The sequence below is a fragment of the Suricata suricatta genome, chromosome 4 (genome assembly GCF_006229205.1).
Source record: "Suricata suricatta isolate VVHF042 chromosome 4, meerkat_22Aug2017_6uvM2_HiC, whole genome shotgun sequence".
NCBI classification, from domain to species: domain Eukaryota; kingdom Metazoa; phylum Chordata; class Mammalia; order Carnivora; family Herpestidae; genus Suricata; species Suricata suricatta.
Window position 1 is genome coordinate 129,341,200 of NC_043703.1, and position 17,606 is coordinate 129,358,805.

General features: G+C 42.1%; 2 protein-coding genes across 7 annotated transcripts in view; both read right to left on the reverse strand.

The window, feature by feature from the left end:
* TMEM87B (transmembrane protein 87B) overlaps positions 1-6,267 on the reverse strand; it is a 45,336-nt gene extending 39,069 nt beyond the window's left edge. For 3 of the 5 annotated variants that reach the window (XM_029937811.1, XM_029937813.1, XM_029937810.1), the window contains exons 1-2: positions 5,878-6,121; positions 2,294-2,354 (exon numbers count right to left, since the gene is read on the reverse strand). In XM_029937811.1, the coding sequence (XP_029793671.1) occupies positions 2,294-2,354; positions 5,878-6,036 (220 nt within the window). In that variant the 5' untranslated portion in view covers positions 6,037-6,121. Of the gene's footprint in view, positions 1-2,293; positions 2,355-5,877 lie in introns of all 5 variants that reach the window. The other 2 variants (XM_029937815.1, XM_029937814.1) reach the window with 1 other exon arrangement.
* Positions 6,268-14,851: 8,584 nt separating this feature from the next.
* Positions 14,852-17,606, reverse strand: part of MERTK (MER proto-oncogene, tyrosine kinase) — a 102,948-nt gene continuing 100,193 nt past the window's right edge. Inside the window, exons 19-20 of one of the 2 annotated variants that reach the window (XR_003907949.1) lie at positions 16,381-17,030; positions 14,852-16,251 (exon numbers count right to left, since the gene is read on the reverse strand). Coding sequence is in view for 1 of the 2 variants with exons in the window: in XM_029937816.1 (XP_029793676.1) it covers positions 16,517-17,030 (514 nt within the window). In the remaining variant the exon portion in view is untranslated. Of the gene's footprint in view, positions 17,031-17,606 lie in introns of both variants that reach the window. The other variant, XM_029937816.1, reaches the window with a different exon arrangement.

Sequence of the window (17,606 nt, forward strand, 5' to 3'; positions counted from 1 at the left end):
TCTATTTCATTGTTCTTTATGTCTATCCTTATGCTAGTACCACTCTGCTACAATTACTGAAGCTTTACATAATTTTGAAATAAGATAGCAAGTCTACCAATTTTGTTCTTTTTTTTTTAAATTGCTTTGGGTATTCTAGGTTCTTTGCACTTGCATATAAATTTTAGATACAGCTAGTCAACTTCTATATAAAGTCAGCCTGGATTTTGATTGAGATTAATTGAATTTATAGACCAATCGGGGGGAAAACAGACAGTATAATGGTAGCTAGAGTTTTCATAGATGTCTTTACCAGCTTGAGGAAATTTCCTTCTATCTAGTTTCCTAAGAGTTTTTTATCACAAATGGGTACTGAATTTTTCCAAATACTTTTCTGTACATATTGAGATGATTATATATCATATTTCTTTTATTCTGTTTAGGAGGTGAATTATATTGAGAGATTTTCAGCAGCAATTCCACAAGATTGCATCTTGAATGGAGTAACAAAAGAGGGGTCCTAACAGAAAGTCAGATGTCTGATCTACCAAACCGGAAGGACACATATCCAAGGGACTAATTCTTAGATTTGCAGGCACTAAGATCTGGTTTTGTAAGAACACAGAGCCTCATCCTCATTCTTTCCTTACACCACCAACTTACATGTATAATCTAGAATGTCCAATTACTACTTCAAATGAACAGTACTGTAAAGTGGTTGTGTAATGATTAACTCTCTCCCTTCAGCGTGTCTTCCTAGATACCCAAAGGTGATGAACGCTGCTTGATGAGCAAGGCACCAGAAGGAGGAGGCTCAGATGGATACTATGTCTTCATCTACCAGCCACATGTCATACCTACAGTCATAGTTCAAGACCTTTCTCCCATCAGTGCCATTAGACACTGTCTGCTTTTGCCTAACTAAACCCTCAGATATGTTTATATATATTTTTATGTTTATACTATTAACTCTCTTCTGCTGCCTCATTCTTCCTTCAGGTATATTAATACTACCGTCTTGAGTGTGGTCTACTCTTAGCTGATCTTAGATATTAGGTATTGATTTTTTAAAATCAGATTATGTATTTGACTGGTCCATATCACTGTTTTCACTTTTTTCCCCCATGTAATTTTTTTGTCTGCAATAGTCTCTTAAGTCTTACATGTCTAGACACTGAAATCTGAATTTGCTAAAGCAGTTAGATGCCAATTGTTTTTCCTCACCCACCTTGGACTTCAATTTCCTCTTACCAAGTTGTTATCAATACTGATGATCTATGAAATCAATGAACTGCTTTGAACCACCTCTGCTGTCTAGCTGATGGCTGGACAACTTCCTTTAGCAAAGACCCACCTACGGCAGAATCACCCAACAAATGACCTGAGCATGCTGTGACAGAGAAAAGGGGCGTGGCTTCGGATCTCCAGGAAGCCAATTTGCTCTATCCAACAAAAAACGGCTCCTTATGCCAAAACTTTAACCTTGGCACCAATTTACCTAGTCAAGTTACTGGAAACAATAAGAAGAATCAGACCACAGTATATATGATCTGCCATAAATCCATCAAAAATGCTGAAAATCTTCAGGTACCTGGGTAGTTCAGTCGGTTAGGTGTCTGACTTCGGCTCCAGTCATAATCTTATGGTTCGTGAGTTCGAGCCTCACGTAGGGCTTGCTGCTGTCAGCTCAGAGCCTGCTTTGGACCCTCTGTCTCGTTTTCTCTTTGCCCCTCCCTCACTCACACTTTCTCTCTCTCTCAAAAATAAACATTTCTAAAAAATCTTTAAAAACAAAAAAAATATTGAAATCCTCAAGATCTATGAGAACCTGGTAATTCTCACACGTATTTACATAGACAACATAGTCCCTAACAAATAAGTTCATTTTTGTAAGCTCAAAATCCTAATGAAAATGTTAGTGTGTAGTAATTTTTTTTAAAGTTTCAGGGGCATAAAGGCTTTACCATAATCACAACATTTCATATACTCATGCAAGGAATTTATCTAGTTTTAAAAGCTGGGATTCAGAGTCAAATTTGACAGAAGTGTACTTTATTACACGTAATTATAATTTTTAAAGAATAATTCATACTACATTTTTTGAGACAGGATCAGAAAAATCCATTCCTGAAAATAACCAAGACTTTACTGAAACAAAAGAAATCCTGAAAAATCTTAGAACCACTTAAAAACAAAATATTTAGCCTAGTTTAAAATATATATTAGTTTTAGTAACATATCAGTTTCTATCACATTATATGCTATTCATTTGTAGTGTATTGTTATGTTAGTATTATTAGTTTATTGTACTTACCAGAAAACCTGATTTCTGTAGCATTAAACATAGTTTTTCTAAATATCAAAGGTCCTGATTTCTAAAATGAAAAACAAGGAAATAAAGAATGATCTAGTTAAAAATTTTTTCTCTATTTAGGAGTATAGTTTTACCCTTGAAAATATATAGTTCTAACCCTTGCACTCCTGTGATCAGCATGAATTCTTTTAGAATAATTTTTAAGCAATTTTTAAAAAATTAAAATAAGGTTTAAAATCTGGGTATATCACCCACTTGCTTAAAATCTTGTCCCATGTACCTACTCTCTATTAGGCTCCAGAATGGCCCTGCTTCCAGGATCTCAGCGGGGGCTGGGGACGGGGTCTGCACTATTGCTGCTCCTCAGGCAGGGGTCCTACCTGTGCCTCAGCAGTTGCTCTAGTGATACTTACATGAAGGTACTTACACGAATGTAAGGATCCCGCTCCCTGTGTACTGACAACAGACCAATTCTTGCTGCCACTTACAGGGCCCTGCCTAATCAAAGGCCTGCCCACCTGTCTTCGCTCCTTTCTCTCAGTGCTTCAGAAGCAGGGCACGCCTTCCTGCCCTCAGGAACTTAGTCAACCTGAAAACTGACTGGAAAAACCCTTCCCTGTCACTCTTTCTTCATCTTGTTAATGACTTCTTACCCTTCTCAGCCCAGTTCAAGAGTCCCTTCCACAGGACGTCTTCCATGATGCTCCACGCCTGGCCAGGCCTTCCCTTCCATGGTCTCACAAGCCTCGCCACGATTAAAACTATTTAATCTAACACTTAGTTATTAATGTCTGCCCTCGCCAAGAATAAAAACACTGTGAGAAGGGACTGTGTTCAATGAACAAGTGGTTAGGAACGAAAGACAAACACTGATGACAGGCAGCTCTTTCTTGATAACTTCCCACCCCAACACAGTTTCAACAGCAAAGCCCCCAGCCCAGACCCCTCCTCTGAGCTCCAGATCCACCTACACAACTGCCTCAAGGTCAATGTTCACGAGGATGTCCAACAGACATTCCACACTAACCTGTCCTACACTAGACACATTCCTCTCTGCTCCTCGCCAGCTCTTCGTACACTGCCCGTGTTGGCTGCAGGTGATGCCATCTTCGGTCACCTCAGCCTTGGCTCCTTCCAGACCCTCACCTCCATTGCCCAAACCCCAAGGCATCCTACCTGATCTCACAAACATTTCCCAAATGTAGCTCTTCCTCTCCATCCCTGCCACCACGGCTCCGATGCAGGCTCTCAGCATTTTCTGCCTACAGCTCTGCCATCAGATCTGAGCATATAATTCATCCTGAGCTGGCAGCCGCAGTGACTGGTATTTAAATCTAGAATCCTTCAATGGCTCTCTCTCATTCACACCCAAAATTTGTTTCTGGTGGCCTAATCCACCCTTTAAACAGGGTTCTGTGACCCAGCAGGGCCCTCTGAAAAAAGTTTTGAAATAGTTGACATGATAAAAACATGGATTCTGGCTTTTCAAAAAAAGGAGACCTGGCAATTCTGTGCCTACATTGCCATATAATATCCACCAGCCAGGGCCGAATGATAGCTGCCCTTTTCAGAAGAAGCATGTAATCTATAGTCCATCGCTCTCTCCAGCGCCCCATCCAGTCCTAAATTTAGCTCACTGCACTAAATATCACTGGCCTCAGACCCTGCAGGTCCTGGAGTTTGGACCCCCAGCCACAGGCTGAGGGCCAAGCAAGCTCTGGGAGATTTATGGTAACCTGAGGCCCCTCTCACACTCCTACCAGAACCTCACTCAGCAGCAATATTAAGGATTTCCTGCATCACTCCTGCTCTACTCCGTCCTTCTTCCTCACAGAGGTAACCTCTACTCACCTTTTAAGACCCAGCCAGGCACCAACTCTAGAAAACGGGGTTAGGTGACCCCCTCAGTGCGCCAACAATATCCCAAGAACGTTGCCCTATATGTAATCACTACTCATGAGTCTGCCGTTCCTACTACTGTGTGAGCTTCTTGAGAGAAGGAGCGTGGTCTAAAATTCATCTTTGCAACAGCAATGGCGGGTCTGCTATGCTGTTGCACCAAAAGTGCTCAAACTATTTGTTCACCTTTACAATCAAAAGATGCATTGCTTGAGACATCTACAGGACAGATTACTGAAAGGCTTACTCTCCTTTCTTGTTCTGAAGGACAAGTTCCAACAACATGAAATGGGGGGAAAAAATCAGCCTATTCCCTACAAAGAAGGGCTTTATGGACTGCTACTGACCTGATGTGGGACCCAAGGAAAAAACTGCCTCCTCATTCAGGAAGCAAAGTCATTCTTTCTGCAGGATGTTTGGAGTTGCACTGTTCAAAGTAGAGTTGGCAAAGATCTTTACAGATACGGTCAAGTAGTTTAACAATCTGTGCACAGCTCATTCACTTCCAAGATTGTTTACTCTTAGTCTATGATACAGTCATTCACTAAGGAAGCAGCACGAAATCGCGAGTGCAGCTCTTGGAGTTTTACTTTTTACCATCCAGAGACATTCAGTAATAGAGATGCACACACTGTATCCCTGGGGCATATAATGAAGGACCCTGGAAGAAATCGTAGCACTGGGTCTTAAAAAATCAGAAGAGACCAACTTTCCTTCCTGTAGAGCATCTATGCTGTAGGAAGTATTTGCAGTCTCTGGTACTAAATGTTTTTGGTTGAGCAAATCAAAACATAAGTTTTCCTTTTAGAACTTATACATCATTTCAATGCATGTGGAAAATATTCATCTCAAAACAGAGCAGGGTGAGTCATCTGACTCGAGGAAAGCAGGAGATAAGGCCTCTGTTCCTGATTTCCTGCCCTTCTTTAGCAAGATTTTCCAAACTGCTACTCCTGTATCGCTTCTACATCATCTCATGCAACTACCAGATGCCAAGTTCTCAAATATCCTGCCCTGGAAAGGAAGTTTCCACACACTCATGCCTCCAGCCTAGCCTTTCAAACCCTCCTTCAATCACACATCCCACCCCGTCTCTACACACATTCCCGGAACTGTGACAGGAGCCCTGGAGAAATGCAGGAACCGCAGAAGAGGGAAAGAGGGGTGGGGTAGCTCTCGCATTTAAAGAAGGAAACGAAAGCGGCGCACACACTTTTTAAGCTTGTGCTGAGAGTGACGCCTGGGAAAGTCCTTTCTGTGGCCCCTCGGGTGTGGCCCCGTGGCGGCACCCGGTCCAAGGTGGGTCAAAGATGCCGGCAGAACTGCCAAGAGACGTGGGGCTCGGGTCGGATTAAACGAGGACCTTATCTAGCCAGGGCGCGTCAGAGCACCGCCAGGGGCCAGGACTTCGGGAAAGGCGATCGGCAGGAACAGTAGCAGCGCTCAGAAGGGAGAGCCGTCCCCATGCACCGGCTTCACTGAGCTTCCCCACAGCCCAAGTCCGGCTGGAGGAGGGGGCTTTCCAGGCCCTTAATGGACGAAAGGCTCAGGGAGCTTATCAGGGCCCCGGAGCAGGCCCGGCAAAGACCAGATGAACGGGGCCGGGCACGGGGGTCGGAGCGAGCCCCGGCGAGGACCCTGAGGGCCCGAGACAAGCCACGCCTCTGTCTCGACATTCCACTTACGTCGCTGACTGTCGCTGCCCAGAGCCCGAGCTCGGGAACGGCGCCCACAGCTGCCGGTGCCCAGCAAAGGAGGCAGAGGGCGACGGGAAGCAGCGGCGTCCCGGCAGGAAGGCGGCGGCCGGGCGTGAGCCGGGGGCCGATGCGGCAGGCGGCAGCCATCTTGACACGGAAGCCGCACCTGGCGCTCCCGGACGCCCGCCACGCCCCGGGTCCGCACCTGGTGCAGCTCCGCCCCCGGAGGCGGGTTCGGGTCTTGTGGCGTGGCTCCGAATGGGAGATGGAGGAGGGGTTTAGGCTTGGGCGGGGAGGCGCGGTTCGGACCGAGAAGCGGAGCGCAGGCCCGGGCCCAACCGTGGAGCTAGGAGGAGCCGGAGCGCGGCAAGAGGGCGGGTGGGCGGGTCAGAAAGTGGAGGCGGGCCTCAGGGCCGGGGCGGAGTCGGCGGGGGGTGGGGGAAGGGTCGGGAGACGAGCTGGGGGCGGGGCTACTGTGGGGGTGGGGCCGGGAGGAGGTACGAACGGGGGCGGGGCTCAGGGCCGGGCCGGAGTGTGGAGGCAGGGCTGGGAGAATAGGGGCGGGGTGTGGGCGGGATCATATTGGGGGCGGGGCCGGCCCGAGGCTGAAAGGTCAGGTCCTAGGCTTCACATTGGATGTGGTCTGAGGCTTAGGGGAGAATATGGGATGCATTTTGTGCTCAAGTTTTCTACTTCTTGTGTCTCAGTTTCTTGTATCCTCTACACGTGCCCCTACGCCAGTCCTCACAGTTCAAGGGAAACAAATTATTCTCTTTATTCATGGAAAGTGGTTTGGAAAGTACTTTGAAGTCAAAATCAATTGAATCCAAGACATAGTGTTGTAAGCATAACGTGGTGGCACAGTTAGTAATTACAGTTAGTAATTTTCAGACATATACAGCTGCCTGATTACTTAAAGCTGAAAGGATTTACATTTGTCTTACTGTGTACTTTGCCCAGCATTTTCGCCTTTGAAAGCTTTCTGTCAAAGAGAACTACTTTATTATCAAATGTAAATAATGTCTAGAAGGAGAATATAGTCCTGGATTAATACTGTTCTCATGTAAAATAGGATTGATTTACAGTCAAGAGATTGTTTGCCTTATCAGTCATCTTTGTTCACCCTAGTCATTTGTACAGCCAATCATTATTGAGGGTCTAGTCCAGAGAGGTATGAGCTGACAGTCTTGTGTATTTATAAATGCGAAGATTGAATTTATGATAGTTTCTTTTCACAAGAATCTTGTGATTATATATCATACATTTTTATTGTGTCAAAGTTTTGTTGTTTACTAATGCTTCCTATAGACCCCTTGTTATACAACCATCAAAATTCAAGAGCACTAGTAGGTTTCTGGAACACTAGCCGATCCTCACCAGTAAGTGGCGCTAGCATTTTGAAGAAATTTTACATAAAAATCGTGTTCAATTGACGGTGCTATAGATACCTCTAATTTAAATCATTATAACCTTAATTCAGTCAACAACTACTGTCATTGCCTTGAGCAAATCAAGCAGCTTTGGTGTCTCCTACATCCAAGGCACTACCTGGACAGGGATAAGAAGATCAGTATGGAATAGTCCCTTTCATTACTGTGAGGCTGTAAAAATGTAAAAAGATGTGCACAGGTAAAAAGCCATTAATACAAGGCAGAATGGGTAAAGCCTTGAACTATGGATATCAAGGGTGTTTAGGGGTAAGTTGATTATTTTATTCAAGAGTCCTTACCTTTTAGAGATTTCCTTCATTTCAGTTCGCCCAGAAGCAGACCCTGAGATAAAAATTTGAGTAGACGTAGTTCATTTGAGAGGTGGAGGAAAGACCAGCAGAGGGGTGGTATGGGCTGAATTTTTCACCCAAATTTCATATGCTAAAGTCTTAACCCCAATACCTCAGAATGTGACTGTCTGTGGAGATAGGGTTGTGTAGTTGGGCCCTACTCCAGTATGACTGGTGTTTGATAAGGAGATTAGGACACACACACACACACACACACACACACACACCTTGAGACCACGTGAAGACACTGGGAGAAGACAGCCATCTATAAACCAAGAAGAGAGATTCAGAAGAAACCCACCCCACTGACACCTTGAACTCTGACACCTTGATGTAGGACTTCTAGCTTCTAGAATCATGAGAAAATACATTATGTTAAGTTGCCCAGTCTGTGGTACTTTGTTATGGCAGCCCTGGAAAACACCAAAGCATATCATAAGCAAATTGCATAAGATCAGTGATAAAAAAAAATCTTAAAAGCAGAGAATAAGGACATGTTAAATACAAAAAACAAAGTGATAAGAATGGCATAAATTTGTCAGAAACAATAAAAACAAGAAGAAAATGGAGAAATATTTTTTAAAGTATTGAAAGAAAAAAATCTTTCAATCTATAAGTCAATACTCAGTAGAAATATTTTTCAAAAACAAGAGAAATAGTCATTTTCAGATTCCTAAAAGCTGAAGGAATTCACCATGAGAAGACCAGCCTGAGAAAAAATGCCTATAAGATGATTCCAGATAAAAGACTGGATTCACACAAAGGAATAGAGTAGTGGAAATGGTAACAACATATAAATATTTAAGATCTTTTCTTATTATTGGGATCTTTAACAGTTATTTTACTATCTAAACAAATACAATTACATCATTTTGGGTTTATCACATGTGTGAAATAAAATCCATGCAGCAATAGCATAAAGTTCAGGAGGGAAGAAATGGAAATATATTATTGTATGGTTTTTATTAAATTTTTAAAATGTTTATTTATTTTTGAGAGAGACAGAGCATGAGCAGGGGAAGGGGAAGGGGAGAGAGAGAGAGAGAGAGAGAGAGAGAGAGAGATACAGAATTTGAAGAAGGCTCCAGGCTCTGAGCTGTCAGTACAGAGCCCTATGTGGGTCTCAAAATCACAAACTGCAAGATCATGACCTGAGTCAAATTCAGTCGCTTGACTGACTGAGCCACCCAGGTGCCCCTGTACTATATTTTAAATGATATATCACTTGAACAGAGACTGTGATAATTTAAGCATGTAACTATAAATCTTAAAATAATTATTAGAAGAATAAAAACAGTTATAGCTAATAAATCATGATGGAAGGTAAAATGGAATCATACCAAGTTTTTGATTATTCCAAAAGAAGGCAGAAAGAGTAGAAAAAGGGAATAAATAACAAGTAGGACAAATATAAAACAAATTGCAAGATGGCTGATTGAAACTGTCATATCAATCATCAGATGTTAATGGTCTAATTATCTTAATTAAAAGGCAGTGATATCAGATTAGTTGGAAAAAAAATCCAACTATATGCTGCCTACAAGGAAGACACTTTAAATTTAAAAACACAAATAGGTTAAAATTGAAAAGAAGGAAAAATTATATGATATTCCAAGAAAACTGGAATGACTACATTAACCTCAGGCAAAGTAGATTTCACAGTGAAACATATTATCAGGGATATAATGAAGCTAATTTCATAATGATAAAGGGGTCACTTCATTGGAAAGACACAACAATCCTATATATTTATGCACCTAAGAGCAGAGTTTAAGATGAGTGAAGGAAAAACTAATTGGAAATCCAAAAAGATCCATAATTATAGGTACCCCAAAAAGAAACCCTGAATCCATTAGCAGTTACTTTTTGTTTCTTCCTTTTCCACACCCGCCCCCCGCCCCCCGGCAAACATTGATCTACTTTGTCTCTATGGATTTGCCTATTCTGGATATTTTACATAAATGGAATCATACAATATGTGGTTCTTTGTAATTAGCTTCTTTCACTCAGCGTATTTTCAGAATTAATCCACACTGCATCATGTATCAGTTCACTATGGCTGAGTAATATTCCATGGTATAGATACTCCACATTTTGTTTATCCATTCATCATACACTGATGAACATTTAGGTTGTTTCCACCTTTTGGCTATCATAAATAGCACTACTATGAATATTTATGTATAAGTTTTTGTGCAAACATGTTTTCAATTCTCTTGGTATACCTAGGAATGCAATTCATGGGTAATAAGGTAAATCTATGTTTTAACTCTTTGAGGAACTGCCGAACTATTTTTTAAAGCAGCTGTATTATTCTGTAATTTCATCAGCAATGTTTAAGTGTTCCAATTTCACCACATCCTTACCATCCTTATTATCTGTCTGTTAGATTGTAGCCACTCAAGTGACTGTGAGATGGTATCACTCTTGTTGTTTTTTAAAGATTTTATTTGTAAGTAACCTTTATACCCAATGTGGGGCCTGAACTCACAACCCTGAGATCAAGAGTCACATGCTCCACTAAGAGGGCTAGCCAGGCACCTCTCACTGTGGTTTTAATTTGCATTTCCATGACTAATGATGTTGAATATTTTTTCATGTGTTCGTTGGCCATTAAATATCTTCTTAGGAAAAATATATATTTAAATCTTTTGCCCCTTTAAAAGTTGTTTTCTTTCCTTTTAAAAATTAGGTTATCTTTTTATTGTTGAGTTGTAAGAATTATTTCTATTTCTAGATATAAGTCCCCTTTTATCCAGCATAATAATCTCTGTCTTTTCAATCCGAATATTTAATCCATTCACATTTAGTGAACTACTTATCACTGGCTAAACAAGAAACATTGTGATTGCAGGGCAGACTTGTAAATTTCTTGAACTTGGAATGTATTCTCCAAGCTGCACACAAATCAATAAACAAAAGGTGGAGGCTTTATTGGCTCAAGATATTCAAATACAACACTGACCAAAGGCTGGCTTATTACTAAACCATGCTGACTCAGAAGTGACCTCTTAAAAGCTAGGCTTAGAAATGAAAACAAGAATAATTTTTAAAAAGTAAATAAGCAGAGACACCAGTGGTCAAACACAGCAGGAGAAACATAGTCTACAGGATTAATGCTGGCAAGCCACTAATCAAACAAATAAACAAGAAAACAAACAAATAAACAAGAAAACAAACAGGGGCACCAGGCTGGCTCAGTTGGAGGAACATGTGACTCTTGATCCTTAGGGTTGTTGGTCTGACTCTTGCATTGGGTGCAGAGATTACTAAATAAATAAAACATTTAAAAAATTAAACAAAACAAACAGTGATAACAATCACTTCTAGAAGGAGGGACAAATTAAAATCTATAGTTGCTATAATATATGATCAGAAATAGCCAGCTTCAAAAAAAATATGTGAAACATGCAAATAAACAAGGAAGTTGGCTCATACATAGGAAAAAAGAAAGTAGTCAATAGAAATTGTCCCTAAAGAGACCCAGATAAAAAACTTTGCAGAAACTTTATTATTTTAAAAAGCATCTATTTAGATATATGTTCAAAGAATTAAGAAAACTGTATTTTAAAATGTTTAACTCAAAATAAAAGAGAATATGAACAAGGAAATACAAGTTATTAAAAGAACCAAATGGCACTTCCAGAATTAAAAGTAGAATTATGGAGGGGTGCCTCACTGGCCCAGTCTGTGGAGCATGTGACTTTTGATCTCAGAGTCATCGTGAGTTCGAGCCCCACATTGGGGGTAGAGTTCACTTCAAAAAAAAATGGGGGTTACCTAGGTGGCTCAGTCACTTAAGCCTCCGATTCTGGCTCAGGTCATGATCTCACAGTTAGTGAGTTCTAGCCCCATATCGGGTACTGTGCTGACAGCTCAGAGCCTGGAGCCTGTTTCAGATTCTGTGTCTCCCTCCCACTCTCTGCCCCTCCCCTGCTCACACTCTCTCTCTCTCTCTCTAAAAATAAAATAAACAAACATTAAAAAAATTTTAAAATAAAATAAGAAGTACAGTCACTGAGATGAAAAACTTTTTAGGACGCCATAGCAGATGTGAGCCTGGAGAAGAAAGAATCAGCAAATTTGAAGACAGATCATTAGAGATAGCCTAATCTGAAGTACAAGAAGAAAAAGATTTAGAGAACTACAAATTTATGTAACAAGAAACTATTTTCTATCTTAGGAGAACCAGTGTTAAAAGAGGCCATCAGGACTCTCGGCATTAAAGCAGCAGCCCACATTCCCTTGAGCTCCTCAGACCATTCGTGGTAGAATGGAATTTTGGTTTTCAAACTCCGATGCACGGCCCTTTAATGTGAAATTTTCCGGGGCAGGGCCTTAGAGCCTGCTTCCAGGGAAAGCACTTGCTCTCTAGTTCTGAGGTTCGTTAGAGCCTAAACATCTCAGGCTTGGCTCCAACGAAATGTGCAAGTCAGAGCATTCTGAGGAATATTCTTTAAAAGAAAGTATTCATTTGAAGCCATGTGTTTCCTCCTCTGAACTGTTATCAAGACAGCAAGGCTGTTCTTTGCAAATCTCAAGGTCCAGAAAAGAGCCTTCTTCTCAGTGAATATTAATAAATGGATGAATTTATGTGTTTTCACAGGATGTTTGAAAACACTGTCTTGGGTAGAATTTATAACTGTGCAGTTTCAATAAATCCACTAGTTAATTTAAGCTTCTTATATCATTGAGGTAGTAAGTGTTAATATATAGAACTCTCAGGTTGGTCTTTCAAATATCTGTACATGGAATCCCATTTCAATAGAAGATATTGTACATGAAAATATTCTGAAGTAGTGGTCTTTGGGTTACAGCTTCTAGAAATAATCATTACATTTAAATACAATTAATTTAAGCAATTTATACATGCTTAAGTGAAATAGATGATGTGAAGTTTTACTTCTGTTCCGGGAGCTTTAAAAGAGAGAAGATAAAAATCTACATATAGAAACACTGGGCATTACTGAAATGTTTGTTAACGAAAATGAAACTTCCTGTTTTCCTGCTTGTCATCCAAGGTAACTAAGTGTCTTTAGAGAAGTTAAGTTGCTGTCATAGCTGGTTTATTTTGGGGCCAATTATTTTCCCATTGACTCAGCAGAAGTTCCTACTTGTTTTTGCCATTGACCAGAAGTCACAAAGGCCCGTAATTTTCTGGAGTAGTCTGGCCACAGTCATTCTGATTTGCAAGATAAGAGACTGTGGTTTGGCTTGTTTCCTGAGCAGGAACTTCTGCTCAGTCTAGGGTCATGGAGGCTGAGGAAGAGTCTCTCCATACCTGGAGGGCATTTGGACCCACCTCAGGTCCCCAAATCTTGTCCATAAGGCCACTACTGCTTGCCACCACTCATATACAAGGAGGGGTGAGCACTGAGGCCCACAGGTAACCAAACTCCAGGATGAGATGGACAGAAGAGGAACCTCCTGGCATCAGGATGTGGGGAGTTGCATGTGAGTCCAAGAGCCGCTTGAGGTGAGGGATGATGGCCAGTGTCCTTCACTCTGCCAACTTCCCTAACCGTTTGCATCCCCGGCAATGGTGAAATTATTTTATTTTTTAGTTTGCATCATTTTGGAAGGACTTGATAACATAAGCAGGGAAAAGATTTCTAATAAGACATGGTGAGTTTGTACTGCATAAAAAATGAAATTGGGAGAAGCTTCTAATTGGGGAAAGCGTCTAATACGTATAGAGTTCTTTCAAAGACTTTGCTTTCTCCTCCTCCTACATCACCACCTAGGGCTTGCCGAGAAGGTACTGCTCTGTCTTTATTCTCCAGGAGAGCCAAGTGACCTGCCCAGACTGCTCAGGGAGTACTCACATGACTAGTTCCCTTCCAGTCTTTGCCACAGCTGTGTGGCCCAGCTCATGAGGTTCTTTTTTCCCCTAATTTTTGAGAGAGAGAGAGAGAGAGAGAGAGAGAGAGAGAGAGAGAGAGAGAGACAAAGTACTAGCGGGGCAGGGGCAGAGAGAGAGGGAGACAGAATCCAGAATCCAAAGCAGGCTCTAGGCTCTAAGCTGTCAGCACAGAGCCCAACACGGGGCTTGAACCCACTGACTACAACATCGTGACCTGGGCAGGAGTCAGATGCTTAACCAACTGAGCCACCCAGGCGCTCCTCAGCTCATGAGGTTCTGATCTTCACTTCTCTCTACTCAGAAGAAAGAAAGAGGAAAAAAAAAAGCTAGGAAAAGGAAAGAATAAAAAGGAAGGGAAGGAGACAGAAGGGAAGGAAAGGAAGGAAGAGTGCAGGGAGGAAGGCAAGAAAAAACCCTCACAAGGCAGAGCTTGTCCCAACCTGTAGGTCACGAGTATTTCTGGTATTTGTTTATTTGTCTTGCCCTCTTGACCTCCCCAGCCCAGTCCCAGCTGGCTGAAGACAATGACCCAATTTGTTTCTCTCTGTTTTCTCTCACCTCCACCCTTTTCCCATCAAGAGCCACTTTACAAAAGTGAGTTTACACAAAAGAAAATTTAAAAGGTCAGTACATGCTCAGGAGACAGTACAAGAGTTTCCTAATGATTGGGTCCTCTGGAAGTTAGTCCTTTCAGAACTTTGAAACATTGCAGTGTGCCCAAGAACAACCACGGTGGTCCCAAAGTTCTGGGTGAGGAGGTGGAAATGCCTGAATAATGGTAATTAGTTTCCTTCCCCTCCTGGGAAAAGGAAGCTGGGATGGGAAGGTGCTGCCCATCACATCCCCCATTTAATCAAGGACCTGGTGCACAGTTGTGGGTTGAAGTGAGTTTCTCCGCTGTTTGTTGATGTCTCAAGAAAAGCCAGAAGCCACAGCTTGCTCACTTCTCCGCACTCTTCTGTAGCAGATATGGTCCAGGCTTCTCAGCCTTTCTCAAGCCACATGGCATATGAGGAGCAAAGTGGACAGGATTTGGGGGGCTGTGCAATTTATTATATATTTGTTTCTACTGTATAATTAAAGTTAAAGATATAAAACACTAAGTATATTAATTTAGATATTTCATATTAAATTTATATGAAACTTCCAAGTAACAGTTTTTCAATTTGCTTAATTATCTCACGGACGTGGACATAACCTTTCTTCATTGGGGTTTTATTTTGTATCGAACTAGCCAGTCAGTCCCTGATCAAGAACTTAATGATGAACTATTCACATTTTTGATAGTCACCATCAACAAGAAACTTTGTTTGCACAAGTAGAGCATAAAGTTTTTTTTATTGATTTTTTTAAACAACCATTCCACATTTCTAACAATAGAAATTATAGACTCTAACGGTCTTTTTTGTTTCTTTCTTTCACTGATAAATGTGATACTGGCATTTTCTGTAACAATGCAGATCCTTTTCAAACTCTCAGAACTTTCTTGTATAGCGCATTTCACAGGAACAGTGAAGCTGGCTCCCGTTGGGAGACTGCGGCCCCTGGGTTGGCAGTGGGGACAAGGACCCAGGCTGGGCCCAGTGCACACGCTGAGCCTCACTGCAGTGGCTTGGGTGAGGCTGCTCACAACTGGGGAGCAACAGGCCTGAGGGACCGGTGCTCACACGGCACCTGTCTACTGCTTTCACTAGCGGAGGGAGTTAGAGTCTCCCTGCCTCAGCCTGCCCATCTGTGAAATGGGGATGATAGCAGTACCTACCAGCCGAGGTTCTTATCAGAATTAAATGAGTCCTATGTGTGGCCACAGAGTAAGTGCTACCTGTGTGTTTCTTCGCTCTTCGAGAGGCTCTGAAGCAAACTCCCAAATCACATGCAGAGCCAGCCAGAATCAGATTACTTGGTTCTGAAATTCTAGCTCCCCCCAGCCCCCAGATGTGAGCCATCACATGTTACCCGATGTTTCCAGCCTCGGTTTCCTGGTCCCTACATGATAATATCATTGCTACCTAAGGTAGCACTATCCAGATTAAATAGGGCAGTTCACATAAAGTACTCGAAACATAGCATGTGCTCAACCAACAACCGCTGTCACGACAGAGAACAGCCAGGCCATGAACTCAGAGATGGCTGAGTTCTAAGCCTGTTCCTAGCCCATTGCCGGGGTCCACCTCCCATAAGTTGTGACTCCCAAACGGAAAACTGTGTTACCTGACAGACTCTCTTCTACAAGTTAGTTTCAATCTTTCCACTCAGATTGTACTTGTCAACGCTTTAATATATTTTGTTTTTCATCTCTGGACAGTGGAGTGGTTTTTCCATATCTTTCCAGAACAATGCCAAGATTGGTCAAGGGCCCAGCGATTAAGGGAATTTCTTTGCAGAGGCATGGAGGCCGCTGGTCGGTGACCACTGTCTTTCCAAGTACAACACATCCTTCCTCATTCATATTTTATTAGGAAATCACATCAAAGAATTAATCAGTTATAAAACTTTAAATATTAAATAAATCAGTATCAAATAAATGATTTCTATAAGAATATTAGATTTTCCATAAGACCAGAAGCAAAGCCAAATACAGCATTTCATTTTACAAATATTTTTACACTTAATAGTCATGGAAAAGAAAAGAACTTTAAAAAATAACACTGACTCTGTGCAAATGTTAACATCAAGGAACAGTGGTAGAGATGAGGCTGTTAAAGCTTAATTCTTAGATCTGCAAGATAAGCAACATGAAATAAGTCATCATTTATTAAAATAGATCCTTGTCTCTTTCCATCATATACATATAAATGTATTTTCTCTTTAAATAAATATATATTATGTATTTTTAAGGATGACTTACTTGACAACATTCATCTGGTGCTTTTGGGCCATGGCATTGGACTGGGAAGGAAGACAAATTCCAAAAACATAGAATGTACAGAGATCCTCATAAAGCAGAAGAATTTCCTTGGGTTGAGAATGTTTCTCAGGTCTCCTCATATGAGGACTTCGGAGTCTTCTGAGGAGTCGTCGGCAAATAAAAGTCCATCTGGTGATGGACTCCCCACGGGCAAGGTGCTGGAATGGGACCAGGAGACTCCATTTTTTACAACTTTGTCCTCCGGTAAAACACAGTCCTTTCCCGCCGTCCCTGATGTTGGGGCGGCAGAAGCCAGATCTCCCCACTCCTCACTGCCCCCGTTGAGGATGTACCGTTCCTCCTGAGGTTTGCTCTCATGAACTTCCGCTGTGACCACACTGACAGCAGCGCTGGGAGTACAAGAACCAATGATAGAGTCAAGATCAATGTTCATGTCTAGCTGAGCAAGTGCGGGGCCCTCTCCGGGGTCCTCACAGCTCTCAGGAAACTGTGTGTTGATGTAAATGACATCAGCTTTGTCCTGAACTTCAGGCAAACTTTCCAAGAGTTTCTCTAGCTGCAGCCTCAGCACAGAAAAGGTAGGTCGGTCCAAGGGCTCGGCTCTCCAGCAAGAATGCATTATTTCATACCTACAAGGACAGAAGAGTGAGTTGTTTCCTGGCCCAGCACCCAGAGAGAGCCCTTAGTGCAATCCACACCGTGTTTTCGCCTATTCTTTGGTTTTGTCACATTTTAATCCACACTAATTCTACTTTTGGGAAACCACTGAGGTTTTCCTTGCAGCATAGTATTTGCTCCTCGCTTATAAATGTTCCATGGGGGGGGGGGGCACCTGGGTGGCTCAGTATATTGAGCGACCGACTTCGGCGCAGGTCATAATCTCACGGTTCGCTGGTTCGGGCCCCACATTGGGCTCTGTGCTGACAACTCAGAGCCTGGAGCTTGCTTCGGATTGTGTCTCCTTCTCTCTCTGCCCCAACCCCGTTCGTGCTCTCTGTCTCTCAATAATAAATAAATGTAAAAAAAAAAAAAAGTTCCATGGGTATGTAATAAGTGATTCTCGGGCTCCAAGAATACAGAACATATATGGCAATTGTACCGAATGTTGCAAAGTGGGGAGTATTTCAGGCCTTTCCTTCATTCTAGAGGTTGCCAAACTATATGGCCCATGGGCCAAGTCCAGCCCAGTGTCTGCTTTGCAAATA